The following is a 22,840-nucleotide window of genomic DNA, read 5'->3' on the forward strand; positions in this document are numbered from 1 at the left end:
TGTCCGCCTTATATTTTTTATTGGTGATGCCAAATTGTATTTTTATTATTTTTTTCAAGTAAAGTACAGCATCCTACACAGCAGCGAGATCTCTCCACAAAACGCTGCTTTACTTTGAACTTCGTGCTAATGGGCCGAAGGCAAAAACCCCTAAAGGGTCTAATATGAATGTAAATCTCCAGCGAAAAGAAAAAAAGGGTGGGCGAAAGATCTTCGAGCTCAGATCCGCCCTCCCTAAGTAATAACGAGTTTGGGCTTTTGCTTTTCTTTCTTTTTCCGAGGCTGCCGTATTACTCACTCGGCAATAAATGATGTTTGACTCATTAAACGCCCTATTACCATAAAGGTGCAAACTTACTCAGGGAGAGATGGAGCGATTAGACCGAGTCTCTCTCTCTCTCTCGCTCGCTCTTTTGCCCATTTCACTTGTTGAGCGGCAGTAGAAAATCATTACAAATTATAATGAAACTTGCATGAATTGTAAATTTTTGTAACGTGAGAAGAAAAGAGTGATTTTAAAAGTGCTGGCAATGGGTGGTAATGATGGAACTTCTACTTTTTTGTTTTAATTTCTGTTCCCGACTGCATGCCTTTTTTTATATTAATTTTCGACGAGTTGACAGCAGTTCATGCATATGTGCATTTGAATTTTTGAGCAATTTGAATGTTGTACCGAAATGTTAAATATTTTTGTGTTTCATGTAAGTGTGATTAAATATGCTCAATTTTTAAAACTTAGGAAATATTAACCTCTTCGTCGTCCGTAACGTGTTCTAGCACGTTCAAGTGGAACTTCTGCAGAGCGGTCGTAACACGATTCAAGCGTTCTTCTACATTTTAAAACTTTTAAACATTTAAAATGCTTTGTAAATGTTTACTTGTTTGTTCTGATGCGGCGAAAAAAAGAGGAAAAACAGAAATTTTCACGGACAGGAGAGGACGGCGAAAGGGTTAATACAGCTTTGTTTTCAAACAAATTTTTAAAAATTAGTTCCATATATTTCATAAATATATTTATTTCTAAAAATTGAAGAAATATTTCTATTAGTCTATCAGATATTTAAAAAAAATTATAATAATAGAATGCAACAGAAAAAAAAGATATTCTTTCTCGTATTGGACTCATTTTATATAGAAAAAAAAAATCGGATTTACTTTAAGATACCAGGGGAAAAAAATATAAAGAAAAAATTTTAACAAATTTCTAATTATTATAAGACTCTATTTTTCATTAAACAAAGGCAATCTAATCATTAAATTGTCTTTTCATTGTATAGTTTAATCACAATAACTTATTATAAACGTGGCCACTAAAAACTAATTTCTTCTGTTCCTTTATATTTTTTTAAATAAAGTTGTTTCATATTTCTTAGTAAAATTTAGAATAATTGTGTTTGTATAATTGAAATTCAATTATGGTTGCTTTGTGGTTAGTGATTAATACTTTAATCAAATCATTAAATTTATTTTTGATTCAAATACAGTGTTAATCCATAGAGTCAATAAATCAATTCTTATAATGTTTTTGATTTCAACTATCAGTTCAATTTCTGATTAGTGATGTGCTATCATTTTATTGACGATTTTTTTATATATATGATTTTCTTTTCTCTCTCATACACTTTCATTTTCTTCTCTGTTCAGTAAATTTATGAAACTACTTATTCTCTTCGCTTATTTTAAGGTTCTTCAACCTCTCCTATTACATCTGTGCCCCTTTTGGCGAATAGTAAGTTTCATTTTCAAAATAAATGATTTTTTTTTTTTTCTTAAGCGAAAAGCTATATTAACATATATAGTAAAATATTATTTTTAATTTTAATATTATTAAAAAATTAATAAATTTTAATATTATTTTTCCGTTTACAATGTATTTTATATTGCATGGTTAGAAAATAATAGATGCTTTTTTTTTTTCCTTTTTTTTGCATTTAGATAAGCTTTTACGAGCTCAGATTTGATAAATTACGACATTTTTTTTTAATTTAATGCCCTCATTTTATGTTTATGATGAATTAATACAAGGATGTTCGATTCCATTCGCATTATTCTAAATATTTTTGTCTATCAGCAAAAGAGAAAATAATTACTCTAGGAGCCACTGAATTAACAAATTCAACATTTTGCCATATTTCAAATTAAATAGTTTCAAACCAAACTATTGGTGGTGGCTTCATATCCCAGTAAAAACTTTCAAAATAAACACTGAGCTTTCCTAACACTTGCTTTCCTTTGTTCTTTCTTTTTGACACTTGCAGCGCCTCTCTATTGTATTTTCAGAATGAACGAGTTTCATTACGGGTTTTAAAATTCATATACATGATTTAATGCACTTTGTTTAGTTAAGTTAGATTAATTTCTCATTTCGAAAAGAGATTAGAGTTATTTTTAAATAGACATCTAAATTTTGAAGTGCGTTCAACTGAAGTGTTTGACTTCGACGGCTTTAACCTAAACCAGGTCTGCACACGCTTCGGATTTTTATAGATTATTCTCTCCCCCCCCCCCCCGCCAATTTTATATTCTCAAATTCAAGACTCTTCCAATAGGTCGCCGCAGTCGAATTTCTTGACGAGATTTTTTCAAACTGTACATACACTGAGTGGTATCCATTGTAAGTAACAGCAATAAATAAATCATGAGTACGACGTATCAAATATATATTTTAAAAAGAAAGGTAGTTTTACATAATTTGAAGGGGGGGGGATATGCATTAAATTATTTTATGTCTCTGTGCATTTTTCTTTTCCTTTTTTTAAAATTAGGTTTGAACATGCATCGAATCGTTGTACATTTTGTGTAATGCAAAGAATTTCGAATCATAGCTGCTTAGATAATGATAACTCATTATTCTGCTATTAATCTCATCTTAATCACCTCATTTTGCGCGCAATTTCCTCCTTTTCATGCATTTATTTTCCCATGCTCACCGATTTCCACACCACCGGTCACCCATTCGTTCCCACAAATGGAAGCCTATAACAATACGAATTACGCGATTCATTTCGCTCATTCGTTCTTAATTGCCCGACGCCGCACAATGAGCCAATGAGGAAAGAGCGGCAGCTGCGCTTTGCGCGTAATCTGCGTGGGTGGGGGAGCGTGCATGTCGTGCATCGCCGGACTGCCACTGTCCATATGCTTTGCACTCAACGTCCTCCCATTGGTCCGTCGCCACTATGATAATGAGATGTAAAAGAACGCTTTGATATCAACGCATTGCCGTCCACTGCTTTTCAATGCTTTTTCCAGTCAACACTCTTAGTAATAATGCGGTAATTTGGTTTTTATTATGAATGTAATGCATTACGACCCACTAGAATACACATTATTTTCCGCAGAGCTCAGCAGAGTAGGTTACCTAAATTTTGAAACTTTTTTTTTGTAAATAAAGTCACAAAAGGGATGTAATTCATTGTATGTTCTTTTCGGAACAACAATGAGTTTTTATCTTTGTAAATTTGGAAAACGGTTTTTGAAGTTTTGTTCAATACTACGGAAGTGACCGAATAAACTTGGTATCAAAATAAATCATTAGATTACAATGATAAGTATGAAATTGAAATGGAACTGAATATACAAACCATCGCTTCTTTTAAAATATAATGTGAGGGAAAAAAATAATTTTCGAATGTCTTTCTATTTTTACTGAATTATTTCATAGCAGTAAATTCAGCATACGTTTATATCTAAGATAGCACACTGTTTTTTGATTAATTCAATAACATTTTTATATAATTTTATTTAAAAATAGAGTGTTAATTTAGAGATTGAAAATTAACAGGTACATTATTTGTAATATGTATATATTACAAATAATAGCCTTTTATTCCTCCTTAGTTTGTAAATTTACAGATTTCAGTAACTCAGTACTTTCTATACTGATAAGACATAGATTTCCGCCAGTGTAAAAATTTTGTAATCGGCATAATTGAATTACTTTTAATTACAACAATGTATATGAAGGTAAGTTGGTATCCAAGATCCTTGACATTTTTTTTAATTTAATAAAATTTATTTTAAAATAATTATATTCAAATATTTTCTCGGTGTTTTTAGAAATAGTTGCAGATTTTATTTAAAATTCAGTTGAAGATAAATCACTTTTATTAATTTTTTAGCTTTACGTCAAGTTAAAAGTTTATTACCAGAAGAATTAAAATCATAATTCTCAATTGCATTTAATCATTTAATGTATGAGTTTAGTGCCATTTAGTGTATTAATCTTTTAGCACATTTAATTTTATTATTTTTTTTTCCGAAACTGATTATTTTGTAAACAGGTTTGAATTTGTATTAACAACAAAATAAACCCAAAGCTATCAACCATGGAATAACTACTATAATCAGCGTGCTCGTAATAGTTTCATTTCTTTAAGTAGATACTTGGTAACATAGGTATCAAAGCAAAATCAACGTCGACATTTTTCATTTAAATTACGTTCAATTCCAGCAACAAAACTTTTATTTTGTTCTGTACAGACGTATTTTAGTTATATTCTACCTGAAATAAAACAAAAAAGAACTCCAAACTGATATCAATTGAAATCTCAAAACCTTCATCTAATCTCAGCAGTCACACTGATTAAGATAAAGCAGCACTATTTATACGGAACCACCACGTTCTACCACCCGATGGATTTTTAGAACAAAGTAGCCTGTACCCAAACACCTTCATCGTTACATTCCAAAGTTAGCGCCTCGGGGCGGACCTCATGGGGTAGCAGCTAACATTTATTTATAAAAGATCTGTAGCTACTAAGTGCTCCCTGCTGTACACCCAGCATGAATCAGCGCTATAAATCAAAGCCGTCATCGTTTGAATTATGATTCTGTTAGAAGCGGGTGCTTTGGGAGATTATCTCACAGGCAGCAGAGACATCGAGTAGCGTATCATTAATCTAAAGACAGTTAACATCCACATTAGGCGTCCGCTTCCAAGGATATTTCTTAATAAGCACTGTCTGGAGAGACATTTGACTTCTGGAAGAGAAGTGTCTTTGGGGGTCTTTTTTTTTTCTCTCTCTCTCTCTTTCAAATTGAGCGTTTTAGATTAAACAATTTCTCAAAGATCAGGCCCATTCGGAGCAAGAGATCATCAGGGAAATTTTATGTTGTTTAGTTAAGGAATCGGTTCGCTAAAACAATAGTTTTCTATCTGAGGGGAATATATAGGGACATAAAATCACCGTGGAGCGTCAGATACCGCTAATTGCTTTCGTAGTTATTTGTTTTAATTGGCTTATTTCAAACCTTAGGTAATTAGTTTTCAATGATTTTCACTACTGTTTTTTACACTTTTCCTCATCGTGTCACCCCCCCCCCTTTTTTTTTCCTTTTTCAATGAAAGAAATATTTTGTTACCCCTTTTTCATTCCGAAATTTTTCTCTTGAAATGTACAATTTCGTGTCTAGTACTTCAATCCGGACACGAAATCTAAATTTCATCTGAAATTTCTACTAAAAATATTAATCTGTTCGTTTTAAAATTTTGTGAAGATCACACGCATACTCAAAGATTTTTAATGTCATTTAAGAGCAACAAAGAATGAAAGTGATAGTTACATTTTATACATTATTTTCCAGAAATAATTACATTATTAATTTTATAATTACATTATTTACAATTTTTACAATTACATATTTTCCAGAAATGAAAGCGATAATTACATTTCATAGAATTAGCTTAGTTTCAAGCGTATAATTTAACAATATGAAAATTCTTTCAAAATCTATCGACCGAATTTGTTTCTCAAATTTGCTGAAACTCTTCATGTTTCTCAAGATACGAAAGAAACGGTTTTTTATTTTCTTATCGACTTCTAAAATAAAACAAATGACGATAAAAGAAGGGAGAGAGTGATTTTAATATAAGCTATTCAAATGAATTTTCAAACATATTCAAACCACAAATAAAATGAAAACCACATTCATTTTTTTTCTCGTGACATGCATCTTCGACGATCTCAAACCACCAAAAAATTATGCAATATCTAATGATTTCTTGAGGACATTTTTCGGTTAATTTATACCTCAAGCAGACATGTCTCCAAGAGAAGAACTCGGCTAATTGGTGATCAGAGCACATATTTTTCAAAAAACTATCAGCGACTTTTTTCAGGGAAGGGGAGGTGGGAAGATGGAGGTCTGTAATGACATACCGTGGATGATACCACTGCCTGAGGTGCAATCGGTTGGACAGCTACCAGTAAAACTATGACGAATGTGTTGGATAATTTCTCCGCCAAAATGATATTGGGAATTAGCAAGGCTGCAGCAGTGAGCGAATCACCGGTTGCGGAATTCGGCTTCTATTTTCGGTCTTGATTCAGATTAAATTAATTTTCAGGCTTTTATTTCTTTTTGCTTTTTTTGATTCGTTTGGGATGTTGTTACGCATGGATGCAGTTAACAATCTATTCGCCTGCAAGCCTTCGAGCTGTGCGAAAATAATAGCGAAAACTAATAGTAAACAAACGGTGATGATAGTTGAAAGAAGTGCTGCAGATTATGGACACCAGAGTAAATTATTGCTGAAGCTCTTTATAGTGTCGCCGAATGAATTTGTTTGGCTTATGAAGTTGATCCGGGCTTTTCGAGAGTTCAAAAATGATCTGTTAGCTGGAGAAAATGAAATGACTTATTTTCTGAAAAATATTTACGGCTGTTTTCAGGAGGATGTTGCGCGAATGTTTATTACGTTGCCATTTAGAAAAATACTGGTACTTTTATTTATACCTTATCGGAAAGAATAAAAGAATATATTTTATGCATATAAAGACAACAAATTCGTAATGTTTTGAACTAATATTTTTGTTATGATTCTCCTGGATGTGGTAAATTGGATTCATACAGAATATAACTGAGAATTTGGACATTTTGATTTCTAAATATACATAAAAATTTCGATCTCTATTTAGACCTTCTATATAAGTGAACTGAGAAGTTACTTTAAATTGCGTGACATACATTTTTATAGTAGTAGGTATGATAATATTACAGAACGCTTTTTATCAGTATATATATATATATATATATATATAAAGTAATTAATAATAATTCTTGATAACTACTTAATCTTTAGGAGATTATTCTACGTTAATAATTATCAACAAAATGTTTTTTGCTTTAGAGCTCTAAAAAGCACACAAATGCTGTAACTAACTGTAAACTAACTTTGCAGCTAGTTGGAGCATTAGATAGATTAAAGCTAGTTACAACCGTAAACTGGCTTTAATTTTATTTTAATTATTTTACAAATAAAATAAACAATATTTCTTATAATTTTGATTTTAGAGCGGAAAATTCTTAAACTTTCATTGTTTTTAGGCCATTAGTGTAATTTTAAATAAGATCATGAAATTTTATTTGAATAAAATTATTTAATAATAACTTCTTGACCCTATCCTGGAGAAATTATTATTACACTACCTTAAGCAGAGTGATGATACAGCAGTTAAGTCCATACTGTTATATCAAGATTCATACATTTTGCGATATTATAAGGGAAGAGCTTAGTCAAATTTATTTAACTAGGCTATAAATAAATAAATTCATATTTATTTAGCTGGACTATAAAGAGTGATATTCAAATCTACTCAGCTTCACTAGAAAGAATTATATTCATATTTAGTGAGACTCTAGAAGTCGTAAGAAATGTTTTTCATTGATAATTATTCGTTTAGTCTTATTTGATATTAATAATTTCATTCAATTCCACTTAAAACTCTTAGTACAAGTTCCTAGATAATGAAAAAAAAATGTCAAAATTAGAACGAAAAGAATAACAAAACGAATCTCGACGTATATCATTCAATAACAATCATTATTAACTTCAGCTATGTGTATTTTATTGGCAATGTTATTATTAAGAAATGTAAACGGCCAGTGTCAAGTTTCCTCATGACTCCATGTTAACTACCCTCCTAATCATTGCTTTTCGTTCTTCCGTTGTAAATTTGGGTTAATTTTTTTTCTCCAACGGATGAATTCCCCTTTTGCTTGTATACATTGTGATAATCCAGATTGCTCGTGGAAAGCTATATTCATTGCTCAATTAACTTTTTATGGGTATCTTTAAACTTCAAACAGACTAGGCACGCACGCATTGAAAACATTTGCTGCTGCCTCCGTTGTGGCTCTGTCTGCTTATTTCTGGATAATGTAAAAGGAATCGCCTGGACATCAATTACGGAGCGAAATGACTACCTTTAGTAGTAATTTTGTTCTTTCGTGAATGCCATGAATTCAGATGGTTAATTTGTGGAATCTAGAATTCCGTTAGTTGCGTCGTTTTTTTTTTTTTTTTTTACTCATTATTAATTCGATTTAATAAATTTAGAGAGATTAAAGATGTTTCCCAGAAAATGTTTAACTGAAGAATTTTTTGATTACTTCGACTTTTTTTCTAATGAGAGAATTTCTTTTTAAAATGTCACACTGAGAACAGTGTAGTGATGAATGTGTAAAACAAATTTCTTTCGGTTGTGTCTTTTGTCAACTATTTATTAATAATTTTATTGGATATCTGTAAAAAAGATTGAAGCGACTTTTTTGATTCTATGTGTTGCTGAATTTTTGTTAATCTGATGTTTACAAAGATTTTTTTACCTCTACTAAAAAAAAAGAATTTTTGGTAGAAATTGCCCTTCTTTAGAAAAGTTATGACCTTAACCCTTTAATCAGTTATAAGTTTACTAAAACAGATATTTATGCTTATTTCAGATTTATATGAAAATCAATGATATAACAGATTTGATTACAGTTTATAGAAATAAATAAATCACTAAGAAGGATAGCGAGAGATACTTTTTTCCCTCTTACCATGCAAAAGAATTACATAGTAAGATATTTTATTTTAAAATATATATAATTTTTAAAGAATATTGCAAAATAGATAGGTTTAATAAGCTTTATACACGAATCATGCTTATATTATAGAAAATGCTATGTACGCTATGAATTTAATTTAGTACGTTATTACAATATTACATTAAGTACAATATTAAGTTAAGCAAGCATAGTTAAATATAAAATGAGTCAAGATGTTTTATCAATCAACAGTAAAAAACAGTAGTAAAGTAGATACAATCAACAGTAGTAAAGTAGATACGAGATTCGTCTCTCGTAGAAAAATTTTCTAGTTATAAAATCATTATAAATTTCTGGCATAATTATTTCGGCTACGCATTTGGTAGATCTAATTTTTAAAACTCATAAAGGAATTTAATATTCAATATTCTTCCATTTAAAAAATGTATCATATAATTTTTAAAGAATATTAGAAAATAGATGGGTTTAAAAAGCTTTATGCATGAATCATATTATATATATATATATATATATATATATATATATATATATATATATATATATATATATTATAGAAAATGATATGTACTCGTTATGAATTTACTTTTATCTTAATCAATGCAAATAAAAAATCTATATCTTAAAAAATGAATTTTATAGACGTCAAGTACAATATTAAGGTAACATAGTTAAATATAAAATAAGTCGAAATGTTTTATCAATTAACAATTAGTAAAATTTAAAATAATTTAAAAGATACGAGATTAAGTGAATAAAGATACGAAATTCGCCTGCTGTATCTACTCTTTCTTATCATAAAGTAGACATGAGATTCGCTTCTAGTAGAAACATTTTCTAGTCATAATGTAAATTGATTAAATCATTATTAACTTCTGGCATCATTATTTGGATGTAAGCATTTGGTAGATCTAATTTTTAAACCTCAGAAAGGAATTTAAAATTCTATAAACGAAATCAATTTATTTTAAGTTTAAGATAGATAGCATTTTTGAAATAAAATCTAGAAAAAAGATAGCTGTCATTCATAAAACCAATACGAATGTATAACTACAGACATATTAAATAGTAACACTTTTCAATTATTTACAAGAAGGCATAAAAATATGACAAAAACAATAAAAGAGAAAACAGAAAATTTTAAAACCTACCTTATCTAAATGGGTGGATATGATGGTATAGCTGTCCTAATTGGCGTTGACAACATAATAATCTTTATTACGCTGGCTGAGCTGTGTAAGAAAAGAAAAATTTAGTTCTAAAATAAAAAAAAAGACCTTATTTTTCGATCAAGATCAAATGATAAGCATATATTTTCCAGCGTTCACAGAGATTAATATCTGAAATGATGATGACATTTCAGATGCTAATTTTACATACACAGCTAATAAGGATAATCAAGTTATTTAAACAATGATGATAACAATGAGAGCCTTTTCTCATATACAGTGCTCTCATGGTTGTAAAGTAGCGTTCAGTACTTGACAAATCATTGCAGGCTCATAAAATTTTACTCACTTGAAATCATTTTTATTGCAATGCATTCTTCGACTTATCAAAGTGTCATAAACAGCTAAGAATTTCTACAGAATTATGAACTGTTATTGTTTGTATATTTAATTTTGTATTATTTTAAATCTATTTATTTAATATGATTACTCTTTGAACAAGATTTAACAGACTGATAACAATATGGATTAGTTATACTTTTATTTTTAATAGAACTTCTTAAATTGTTGATCAAGACTTCCTATGAGATCATGAGAACAATTAAGGAATGATTTTCTTTTAAATTCTTTAACATTTGTGAACAAAATAAGTTAAAGAAATTATTTTATTTAATCTTTCATCCAAATTTTATTAAATGTCTATTTTAAATAGAATTTAATTTCAATTATTAATTAAATGTGTTTTCATATTCCAATTTTGGTAAAGTAAAAAAAAATCTTGCATTTAGATAAATATTTAAGAAATATACGTGTTTAAAACGCTCCGATTTACAACATACCCACACAACCAAAAGAATGAATGCAATCAAAATTCGTCATTTCACCAAGAAGTTTATTACACTTTTTATCAAAATTTTTTCAGATATTCTCTTTCTCTTAAAACTCTTTTCTTTGTCTTTTACATTTAGGTCGATATTACGAGACAGGATCTCTTCGTCCAGGTATCATCGGGGGCAGCAAGCCCAAAGTGGCCACACCCGTAGTCGTCGCCAAAATTGAACAATACAAGAGGGAAAATCCCACCATATTCGCTTGGGAAATCAGGGAAAGACTCATATCTGAAGGTAAGATGGCTCTCTTAAATTCTCATTTATTTTTAACAAGAATATTGCAAAACGGGTACTCGCATACACGCATTTACTTTAAGAGAATAAAAAATAGGATTTTGCGTTTATACTAATCCTATTTCACGATTAGACGAGGTCTCACACTCATTATTTAATCAAAGTTCAAATTTGCATGGCTCATCGCAAAGTAACCCTTATGTAGCAGAGTTAACTGAAATAAGATTGATAAGAAATAAGTGAAGACATGTTTATCTAAAAATTATTTATAAAGATATTTATTTATTAAAAATTATGACCTTCAAAAAGGAATAATTAAAAGCATATTTTTTAATAATTGATACTTTATGTTAATTATTCTGCTTTACACAACAATCTGAATAACTGAAGTTCAACACTGAAAGCGGTAATGACTTTTTGACATATTTAGTAATATAAACAAATATTTTTGAAAAATTAATTTTGTTGAAAAGAGCTTTGAAATAATCCAGCGTTTAGCTATATTTATAAAAATCAAGTCACTCATAGACATTATAATTTAATATGTGAAATATTTAAACATCTCAGTTAGAAATGTCATAAGCGTTCAAAATTCCACGGAATTTGATTCAGTCAAAACAAAGCATTCCTGAAAGAAAATATATTAATTATTCAATCAGGAGTAAGAAAATTCTAATAATTTTTAAGATAATAGAAATTAACTGAACAATTAACTATTTTTTATTTGATATCTGTTCATACATTAAGTGAAATCTTTTAGGTAATAAATAATGTCTTTAAATTTCCCCATTTAGAAAAATGTGATTCATTTGCCATTTATAAAAATGAAGAAACAATTTAAATCAAGTTTGGTACATAAAAAACAATATTTTGAATAGTAAAATGTCATTTTCCCTTTAGATTATGTTTCTGCTTGTATGAAATGCGATTATGAGTTTTTTCATGCGTTCAATATATATATATATATACATATATAAGTTGGGCAAATGTAGTGTAATATGAGCTAAAAATCAAAGTTTCCGTCATAGAACTTGTATTGGAGCACTTATACTTTAATATTTTTCCTAACAAACAATGTCTTTCTCAAAGAATTTTGCAATTTCGTTTCTTAAGAATCTATAGAGATGCAACCTAAACTTTTTATTTAAAAATGAATCATCGGCTAATATTTGAAATAAAAATTCCAGAACGAATGAAACATGAATATGGCAGAAAGAGCACTATGATTAGATATGACATAACAGAAGATAATTGCATTATAATTTTAAAATACAAGCGTATATAGAAGTAGCTTGGACAATGTTGGAAAAGCAATCAGTGAAGACAATGAATGAAACATTACTATCCAAAAAGTAATCATCTAACAAATTTAATAACAGTTGAATTACACAGTCAAATACTATAACATTTATACAACGGCCGTGAATTTCTTTTCCTTTCATTTTTCAAACACGTGAATTCACTAAATGTTTGTTCTGGAGGTCGAAGTTAATTCTATTTATTCATAATTTGTCCAGTGCGAATGAGTTAAGGGCCTGTCATCGATTCAAAAAAAAAGGGGGGGGGAGGGAGAGGAAAGGGAAAGCAGTAGTACGCTGAGTTAAGTCAATATTTACCCATAAAAAAGCGAGAACGGTGTTAGCTCAGAATTCGAAATGAATCGAGTCTGGTTCTCAGTCATTTTAGCCATCGGTCATTGTTATTTGTCATTTCTTACGTTATGCAACTGCATATGCCTCTTCTGCTAATAATTAAGATTTCGTGCCGTGTTTCGTTTCTCATCGGTTGAGATGAGCGTGTAATTAAGGGGTCTCATAGCCTTTTAAAATTGTTATTTTTAGATTAAATCTACCGCATTTTTCAAAAATCAACCCCTTAAAAGTGTAATCAAATGTATTATGGCAGTTTATTTGGAGACTTATAGGAATTAAGCTCTAATACGGGAAATAATATTTACACATATCTCTAAAATCTGTTGATATTTTTTGAATTATAGTTTTGTGCATTTTATACATGACTGGTTTAAATTCGTTAACAGTTGTAATTTCCTTTCTCTTAAACTTTTTCCCTCACAAAAATCATGCGTTGAACTCGCTTCTTGCTTCATTGGGAAATGCCATCTAAACATTATTGTGAAATATAATTTATACCTTCTTCTTCAATATTTACGATATATGACAAAATTGTTTGAAATAATAATAAAATCTCCCTTAATGGTTTAATTAGATTTATATTATAGATTTATTCACATTTTTAAACCGTATCAAATAAACTGAAATTTAACAAAATGCATTTCGTATTAATCGTTTAATAACCTAAAAAGTCAATAATCTGGACGAGCAAGCGGCTAGTATACTATATTCACTGTATAAATGATATTAGTATCAAGTATTATGTTGATTTGTTTCTTATAGCCATTGCTGTTAAAACTACCATTCAAAAATATTTACTGCGATCTTTTTAGGTGAGCTTCTCAAGATTTTTTCCAGAGCAGCAATTAGATCATGACAGTAAAATAATTTCACGATCCTATTTCTTATAAATCATTTTTTGTGCATCCAAAATCCGAAAATTTTATAAGGAAATAAAGTACTAAATAGTAGCAAATAGAAAGCAATTCACTGTATTTATACAATTAAATAATTATTTAATAGCATTAATAAAAATGATTTAAATTGAGATAATAATTTCAAACTATTTGCATTTAACAAGCACAGGTGAACCAAAATTATCGAGGGAATGCTAACGAATACCCTCAACGATTCCACAAGATAATCGGTGAAATAATTGGTAGAGTGAACCTGGAAAATCTCCATTTCATTATGTTTTCTAAAAAAAAAGTGAATTGATCTATTAATTTTTACTTAATGAGTGATATGACAAATATTTTCAATTCAGCGTTATTTAACGAAGAAAAGGAAACGACTCTTAGTTTAAAAAGTTCCGTAGGAAAATTCAGAAAACCATCAACCTCTTTATTTTATAACAGAACATGGATGACAACAAACCCAACCGAATTCGCAGAACTTTGGAATCTTTTCAATAATCTCTCTACCATCGAGTGGTACAAGACCTCACAATTTCATTCTGAACGCAAACTTATAATCCCGAATCAATTATACCACCTATTTGACACCGTGCTCATCATTTCCTCCCCCTCAGCCACAAGAAAACAAACAAGAAAAGAAAAGATTGAATCAGACGCTGACGGCCGAAAATCCAACTCCTCCACTCACTGACACACCACTGCGTAATTGAAGGTTTTTAAACCGTCTCCGAGCTACCGTATTTGGAACCCTGGGGTTTTCCCAGTCAAAAGAGGGTCAAAAGATCACAGCCTTACTCAAATATCTGAGATGGGCGAGCACAGCGAACAGCGGGGGGTCGTGAAGGGAAACAATCTCCAGTCATACCATCCCCTTTTTTACAACGGTTATGGACAATGGAGGACGTTGGGTAATCTTCTTAGTATGGGAATCTTGCGGTGATATCAGACGATTAGGAGTTCCCGCTAGTTTGGGACTACATGATTTCTTTGGTTGTCTTGATTTCATTAAAATATGATGAAGTGTTTGGGAGAAAGAAACAAGTGTTCTTTCAAGGAAAATTTACTTCATTGTTTTGTAATCGGACAAATTTGATTCTTAATGCTTTCTACACCCAAAAAGAAATTAAGATTAACCATTTTTTTGGATAATTATTAAATGCTATGTTGAATTCGTGACATACGCTTGTGTAATCCGCGTAAAAGTCTTTCATTTATTTCTATAGCCATTAGCAACACAAGATAACAATTCAATCGTCCTTAATTTACCTGAAGCACCTGAATATTAAACAAATGCCTTTAAAAGAAATTGAAGGATTTGAGTTAAATGCATTTTAAATGCAGTAATCGATATTCAGCCTTATAGAATTTTATAATTAAAACCAAACTTGAGTGAATTTTAAACAATTCTTCTCTACATTCCCAATGAACCCATTTTGTTGGAATATATTTTACATTATTCACCCATTACTCGGTTTCTCGTAATTTTTTAATGGGATCAAATCGGTTGCCATTGGCTATGGGAAGAATATAAGCGTGCTTTATGAATCACACAATTGAATAAAGTTTTATTATTTTCTTTTATAAAGTGTGCATTTGTAGGTCCTCTTATCGACATCTTTTTTTAAAGATTCGTCTCAATTTGTTGCAACGATTCATTAACCGAACTTATTTTTTTTTATTTTTTTACGCACTGTCCAATTTATTAAAAAAAAAATAACTGCACATTTGTTTCTACTTTTTTTTTTTTTTTTTTTTTTTAAACTAGATTCGTTCAAGCTTGAAATCTGATTTAAAAAATCTTATTCATAATCTAAAACTAAATAATTTTGTTAATATAGAAACCAAGCAAATAAGTATCAGAAATTCAATAAAACTACCTGACTAATCGCCCTTCTGTCCATTCTCAAGTTAGAAATGATACTTCTTTTGAAGTAATAATGCGTTGAATTAAAATCAAAGGTATCATTAACGATTCAATTATTGGCTACTAGCCAACAAACCCTCTCCTTTGAACTCGTCTTAATAGTATGATTTGAAAAATAAATGCAGTATTTTAGTATTTTCTCGTGAAAAATAGAAGGAAATGTCTTGTTTCATATTATATATAAATATATTGTATAATATATATTACGAAAATTAATTGTATGTGTGTGGCCCAAAGAAGTGATATACTTGAAAACTTTATCATCATGTCAATAATATCAACTTTAGAAGGGAAAATATTGTGTGAGTTCAGCAAAAAATGTCGAGAGACATTGATTTGCTTCTGTGTAAGCTTTAATGTATAAGAGAAGCTCATTGTAAAGACTTTGCAAATATGTTAGTGAAGTTTATATCTTCCATTAATAATTTCTATCTAATGATGTTTAAAAAATATTACGATCTTCAATCTACGAAGAGGAAATAGTTCAGAACATTTAAAGGTGAAATACATAAAAATGAAGCTTTAAAACTGCCTTCGTTTCTACCTGAATTTAATTATTTGTAAAAAAAAAAAAAAAAAATACGTTCATTCGATAGAGCTTAAGACAATATATCTTTGCTGTAAAGGTAATTGTGCAATCAATCCTCTAATCACAATAGCAACACATGGCTGGCCCCTTACTCATTCGATTATTATGTTCAGTAGGTCACGATTTTCGAATCGGAAGCATTAAGAGATTCATAAAGAGAGAGAGGGATCGTCGAGCGGGGAGGTGCACGCTGCACGATTAACAGGTGCATGTTGTCAAAAAAATCACCAATGGTTTCGATATGTAAGAAAAGGAGAGATAAATCAAACTTTAACTGTTGTTTTCATTGGCATAGCTTGCAATTTAAACACCTCTCTTTCTTTTATGTTTTTTCATTCATTTGCTATAATTGAAACTCAAGGTAGGGAAATTGTATCGGCACCTTTTTTTATTAAGACTTTAACCTGACACTAATAACTCAATTTGAAAGCAATTTCGATAACTTTATCGAACAAAGGTTATTGTTTCAATTTGGAGATCAATAAATGCGTTTTTATAACAGAGCGATATAAAAAAGTTAATTGAGCTTTAGAGTGATTCTTGGAAATGAAGTTCCCCTGGCGCATTTTCCTGGCACTATTTGAAGGGGGACACATAGAGCAAGTATCCAAGCTCCATTTGGTCTATTTTAAATAATAACTAATGTTTGAACAAAAACAGATCATTTCTCGTGAAACTCAATATAAGCAATCAGCAAATATTAAAACATTTAAATGATTACTTGCCTACTTTCAAAAACATTAATCAGGAAGCCCCGCGAGATCATTTTTTTTTCATTTCGAATTATTTTAAAGCATTATTTTAGTTTCAAAAGAGTCACAATATCTTTAATTAAAAAAAAAAAAAAAAAAAGAGAGCGAATCAAAAAATTTCCCCGTCTGACTGTCAAATCTTTATTATTTTATTGAAATCAAAATATTTTATTTAGGAATATTCTCTCAAGCGTTAAAATGATTTTGTTACATGCATTCCCTATAACATATCATCAATAAATGAAAGAAAAGGTCGGAAATTCATATAAATCTTTGATACGCACGCTATTTATATAAATCTTGGGTTTTATTTTTATCAACGGTTATAACGGTTTGCAAATTAATATAAACTTCTTACGCTTATGTACACTACTTCAAGTACATTTTTAATAAATATATTTGATGAATATTTACGAGCATTAAATAATTAATGAGTATTATGACATGCTGAAGATTATGAACTTTATTGCTTTGGAAGGAGAGATTTAATTTATCGTTGGTTTCAAGTTTTGTATTTTATTATGCTTTGCAAAAGGAAAAAAATATAGAGTTATTTTTGTGCTATACAAGAATTCCCAGCAGGCACTACAAGTACGTGCAATAAGACGCTATATCTATAGAAGATCAATGGAATGTGCTTACCTATCATCAGATAGGTAAGCGCATTCCATTTTTAGATTCCATGTAATTGTCGTGATAAAGACCAATCACTTCAGATAAGTAAGTGGGTTCACGCTTCTCCTGCAATGATGTGGATTGAGTTACCACCATTCTAGTAACGAAATATACTTCATTGGAAGATATTTGGCTGCATAAGGTGATGGCGAAGTTTGTGCTTTATCATGTTTTGTTAATGTAAAAGCACATCATCTTATATTTTTCTATATGAGAATCTTTCAGAGGGATGGCAAGTACATGTATAAGAAGTCTCCGGATAAATAATTATACTTCAACCTTAGTTCTCAGGACGAAGACCATTCAGCTAACCTAGGATACATAAGCGAAACGGGAAAAGATTATTGATACTTAGGTTTCATCTACTTAAAATAGCATTAAAGCTGGGTGAAAGTATAAATATTCTTCTGAATATATGTATACGAATACTAAGGCATAAATTTAAAAAAAAAGCGAAAGAAATCATCAGATATTAAAGCAATAGATTATCAGATCTGACGTATTCATGAATAGACTGCAGTATTTAAATACAGCTTATAATCTCAGATTAATTTCAAGTCTGCTTTGGAGTTTTAAAAGATGTACTGACATGGCTTAAATGTGGAGAAAATTTGACGTGCTTGTTGAACAATGTTAAACTGAAGGCTTGATTCCAAACAGCACAGAAATATTATGAAATGAGACAAATATTATGTGTGTGTAATGATATTTTAAACTCTAATTTCAATTTAATTAATTTCCAAGGTTTTATCTTAATTTAGCTCATAGTAACTTCAATATAAAATATTCTCTTATTTCTTGACCCAATTCCACTTTCTCTATTTAATTAATTCAAGAGAAGCTTTGTAAAATTGCTGAATCGGCTAAAAGCCTAACTTTCCCATACTCTGAGTGAAGGGCTAGAAAAATGTCCAATAAAGCACATTCTTTTTAAAAAGATCCATGTGTTTCCTCTGCCTTGACGACGCGTGTAGCAAAAATCCATATCGAAATCTTAATAATATATTAGCACTGTAAAGAAATATTTTCCCTATCAAAATCTCAGGTTATATAAGACCAGGGATAAAATGTTCAAGAGCCCTTTCCTCATTCCTCTCTGTGTCGTGTGTTGCTCGTCACTTTTTTTTTTTTTTAGTTACTTTTTATTAAACTTGCAACAAATTTGGCGATATGGCGACCAAATAGAAATTACTGGACAAATTTAATTAATTAATTAATATTTGAGAAAAGGAACTGTATGAACATCAAGTGTCATCCACTACAAGTTTTAAAAAAATGTATTTGAACTTGAGTGGATGAATAAAAAGTACTTTATTAACGACTGAAAATGTGAGCAAGATATTATACATATGTATATAGGAAGAGTGTGAACCAATAATAGGAATTGAAAAGAAGATTCAAATTGATAGAATTTTTCAAGAACTCTTAATGAAGCCTTCACTATTTCCCAAACCCTTTACATATACAATGACATATCTCATTCTATAAAATTTTTGGTATTTTAAATAGCATTTATTTCAAATTAGTAAATAATTTATGAATTATAAATCGTTTTGATACATTTTTAGCCACTGATCAGAGAGCTTTTGCAATCTAATATGGATGAAAATAACAGGTAATGTCCCAGCTTTAAAAAATATGCAGGATAAGTGGTTACAAAGTTTAATAGACTAATATCGAGAAATTTGTACGAAAAAGAAAGCAGAGTGCGTACTCTGGAAATCCCAAAATCGTTCTGCACGATCCCAACTCAGAACTTTCAGTTTAAGAAGTTTTCCTATGCACACTTAAAAGTTTCTTATTACAGTTAGATTATCAGAATATAATCTGCTTTCCCTTCATAAGATTTCATTTTATTGTTCTGTTATGCTGATAACTGAAGATAACAGTAGCCGTTCTTAGCTTTTTCATGCCTCGCACCTCAATCCGCATCCACTTCAGTTACACCCAGTCTGTGATGAACTACTTCCCTTTTACCGGAGGGCATGACAGACGATAACTCGAAACAATGAATTAATGCACCTGACCCCCGCAATTACCTTAAAACTCGCGTCAAGTGAAAATGAAGTACTAACAACTCTTTGCGAAATAATACCATTCGCAGAAAACAGACGCACGGGAAGTCCTTATTTATGCGCTTCCTTGCCAAGGCTAGCCTGTTACTGAGATAATAGCCGGGGCGCATTTCTTTTTCACTTGAAAGATATAGCCTCTAATGGCCGGTCTAGCTGAGAGTGGGGTCAGCCCCTGATGGTAGGTTAGGGCCGGAAGTCACTTTCTAGTCCACTGGCCGTGACAGAGGAGCTAGGTCGTATTTTTATCCGCTTGCTTTTTCAGTTAGCTCCGGCGTTGATTATTTCTAGGGCAGCGTCAACTGCTTTTCGGTTGAACATTTACTAATCGGTGCGATTAGTGGAGTGAGGGGTTGGATTTTTTTGTTGTTTTGTTTCTCTTTTTTCCCTCTTCCTTAGAGGTTGCGAAAGTTGAGACCGTAAAAAAAAAAAATGGCTCAATTAAAATATTTTTAACTTTGAGTGGTTTCCCGTTGAATGAAAAAGCGTGCGATATCTGTTGAAACCATGTTTGCATAAACTAATTGCCATACTTAATAAATTGAATAAAGTATATGGCATACTTTCTTGTTAAAAATATATATTACTTCAGTTATTGCTTGCGCTTTTTCCTTGTACTGAATTATCTATATTTGCAGTTTTCCAGTTAAATTATAGAAATTTGACGAAAAGAATTTTTAAAAATAAAAGCAGTTTCCTAAAAAAATATGAAAAGTATTTATTACTAGCAAAATAATATAATTAATATTTGTACAGCTACCAGATAAAAAATAACCCAATTTTTAATGGTCAGAATTGTTTAAATTGATAATTCGCAATCACAAAATTGGTAAATTGACCATTTACCAATTTGACCCATTTTGAATGGTCCAATTGGTAAATGGTCAAAATTTTCCTATTCTTTTAAGACGTATTGACTGACACTAGCCGCTTCATTGAAAATGTCCTAAGCTAAATATACAACTTACAGTTATCTTCATACTGAATTGTACCTCAGAAGACATTTCAGATAAAAGGGTTCTCACCCCTTTTGCCATAGAGAAGTAGCCAGATCAAAGAGCATGTTCCCTCTTTAGAGAGTTCAGAAAAGATGGTGCAAGTTGTCTTATTCACATCCCGATGATGAGTCGTAGTTCCTAAAAGAGGATTGGTGCATGTACCGGTGATGCATATTTTATAACTGATCTTAGTACATGCGTTACAGCTTTGCGATAGCAGAACATTCAAATGCAATGGACGGTTTGAGCTTGATAAAGGATTGTGTTGAGTTGGACTAAATGCAAAAATGAAAATTATATACAGCTGAACTACATATCCTCACAGAAAGTTATTTATATTTTACAACAGTTCTATAATTTGGTGCAATTAGCATTAGATTGACAACGATACAGGAAGTTTAAGTAACAATAAATTTCCCCCTGACAACATCCAAAATAACTCGCCTGATAATCTACCACTTTTTTACAAATCTAATAAAAAATATTCAGTAAAAAAATGTATACTCAATATACATATAAGGCAAAATACTTATATATTTTAATGAATCGTGGTCAAATTTTAGAGTTTTATCAATATTAAATTGTTACTAAATATAAGGAACTAGATATAATTTCTCACAGCCGCATGTAAAAATATTTTTAAAAAACGGGTTGGTTTAATAATTATCGTTAACCTCTTAATTTATCGTTCATTTAACTCGACATGTCTACTTAGAATACATTATTAAGTATCAGCTATCTCACAATGGCAAATGTTCAGCATCATTTTTCTTGGAAACAGTACTGCGTTTTTAGGTTTAAAGCTACTAACAATCTCCTAATTACGCAATTCAAAACTGAACTAATTGCAATTTTGTGGCCTCTCAAAATACCCCTGAACCATTTCGTAACGCCAATGACAATCGCTCTCGTCGCTGATAACAGTGATCCTTCTGTCCTTGAATGGCGCAATTTAGCAGGAAGGACAAAACTCGAGCAATTGAATCAAGTCTTCAAGTTGCTGCAACAGATAGGCAGACAGCAGCACTTAACCTTTCCCAGATCAGAGGTGTGCATCTTGCACGCGTCTCGAGCCACAAGCTTAACCTTCTGATCTCCCCCCTGCCAGAAGGCTTGAGATTAAAACAATGTACTCTTCGAGATAAGAGCATGCACTTAAATATGTGGGGGACGGCTGGAAATCGCTGTTATCGAAGAGAGGAAGTGCTCAGTATACAATGCTCATGCGTGCGTTCAGCACACCGCTCGCAATTGTCCGGCGAGATGTTATCGGCGGTAGATACGTATCACGATAAAAACGGGCAGCAAAACTGACTAATGATCAGCCATTCCTCGCACCATGAAATCGCGTGATCAGTTCATTGATTAAGTTGCGCTTGCGTGAGTGGAGAAGTTGCACTTGTTGCCTGTCTTCGTGGGGGAATTCAGCAATTGTTAGTTTTGGGAAACGACAAGCATAAAAGATGGATCCATTTTTCCGAAATGACATGGATCTTTTCCTTCTCCGAATCAAAGACAGAAAAAGGGAGTTTATATAAGAATGGAATACTTCAATGTTTCCATTTTAAACATTGAAAATTCATTTCAGAATTGTTGTTAAAACTCGAAGAATAATCGTCCTGAAAGTACAATGAATTGCGGCGTTAGAACCGGGTTATCTGAGCTTAACTTGCTGAAACTCAGTACTTAACGATTCTAATATTAAATGCTGCAAGAATGTTAAATGAGAACATGGAAGGTTTGAAATTAATGTAGGAAACATTCCCATTGATTCTCATTACTCTTCTGAAAGACAAAATCTTTCAAAATGTGTTATAATCAAAATACATATCCATGCCCCCCCACACTATCATATACTAAGTCAGAAACTATATTTTTTATGATAAAATTAGTCATTGGCTCCTTTGATATAAAAGTTTAAAATTAATCCTTGATATCCGTAACAAGCCTCCCTTTTGTCCTCATTCGGGTAAAATAAATCCAAACAATTCAAAAAGAAAAATTACTTAATTTGCTGATGCAACTGCAACCAAAATATGATTATTATTTACAGTTTTGAAGATGTAGCTGCTATCAGCGAAACAACAAACATTATATTTATAGTCAAAAATAAACTTTATATAAAATTTTGAATAGCTATTATTTGGTAAAAATATTGAA

General features: G+C 30.8%; 1 protein-coding gene across 5 annotated transcripts in view; it reads left to right on the plus strand.

Moving 5' to 3' along the window:
- The window catches only part of LOC129981769 (paired box protein Pax-6-like), a 256,014-nt gene that overhangs the window by 208,157 nt on the left and 25,017 nt on the right, over positions 1-22,840 (plus strand). For 4 of the 5 annotated variants that reach the window (XM_056092764.1, XM_056092763.1, XM_056092767.1 and 1 more), the window contains 2 exons: positions 1,685-1,729; positions 10,967-11,122. In XM_056092764.1, coding sequence (XP_055948739.1) covers positions 1,685-1,729; positions 10,967-11,122 — 201 coding nt within the window. The remainder of the gene's footprint in view (positions 1-1,684; positions 1,730-10,966; positions 11,123-22,840) is intronic. The other variant, XM_056092766.1, reaches the window with a different exon arrangement.

The sequence above is a fragment of the Argiope bruennichi genome, chromosome 8 (genome assembly GCF_947563725.1).
Source record: "Argiope bruennichi chromosome 8, qqArgBrue1.1, whole genome shotgun sequence".
Lineage (NCBI taxonomy): Eukaryota > Metazoa > Arthropoda > Arachnida > Araneae > Araneidae > Argiope > Argiope bruennichi.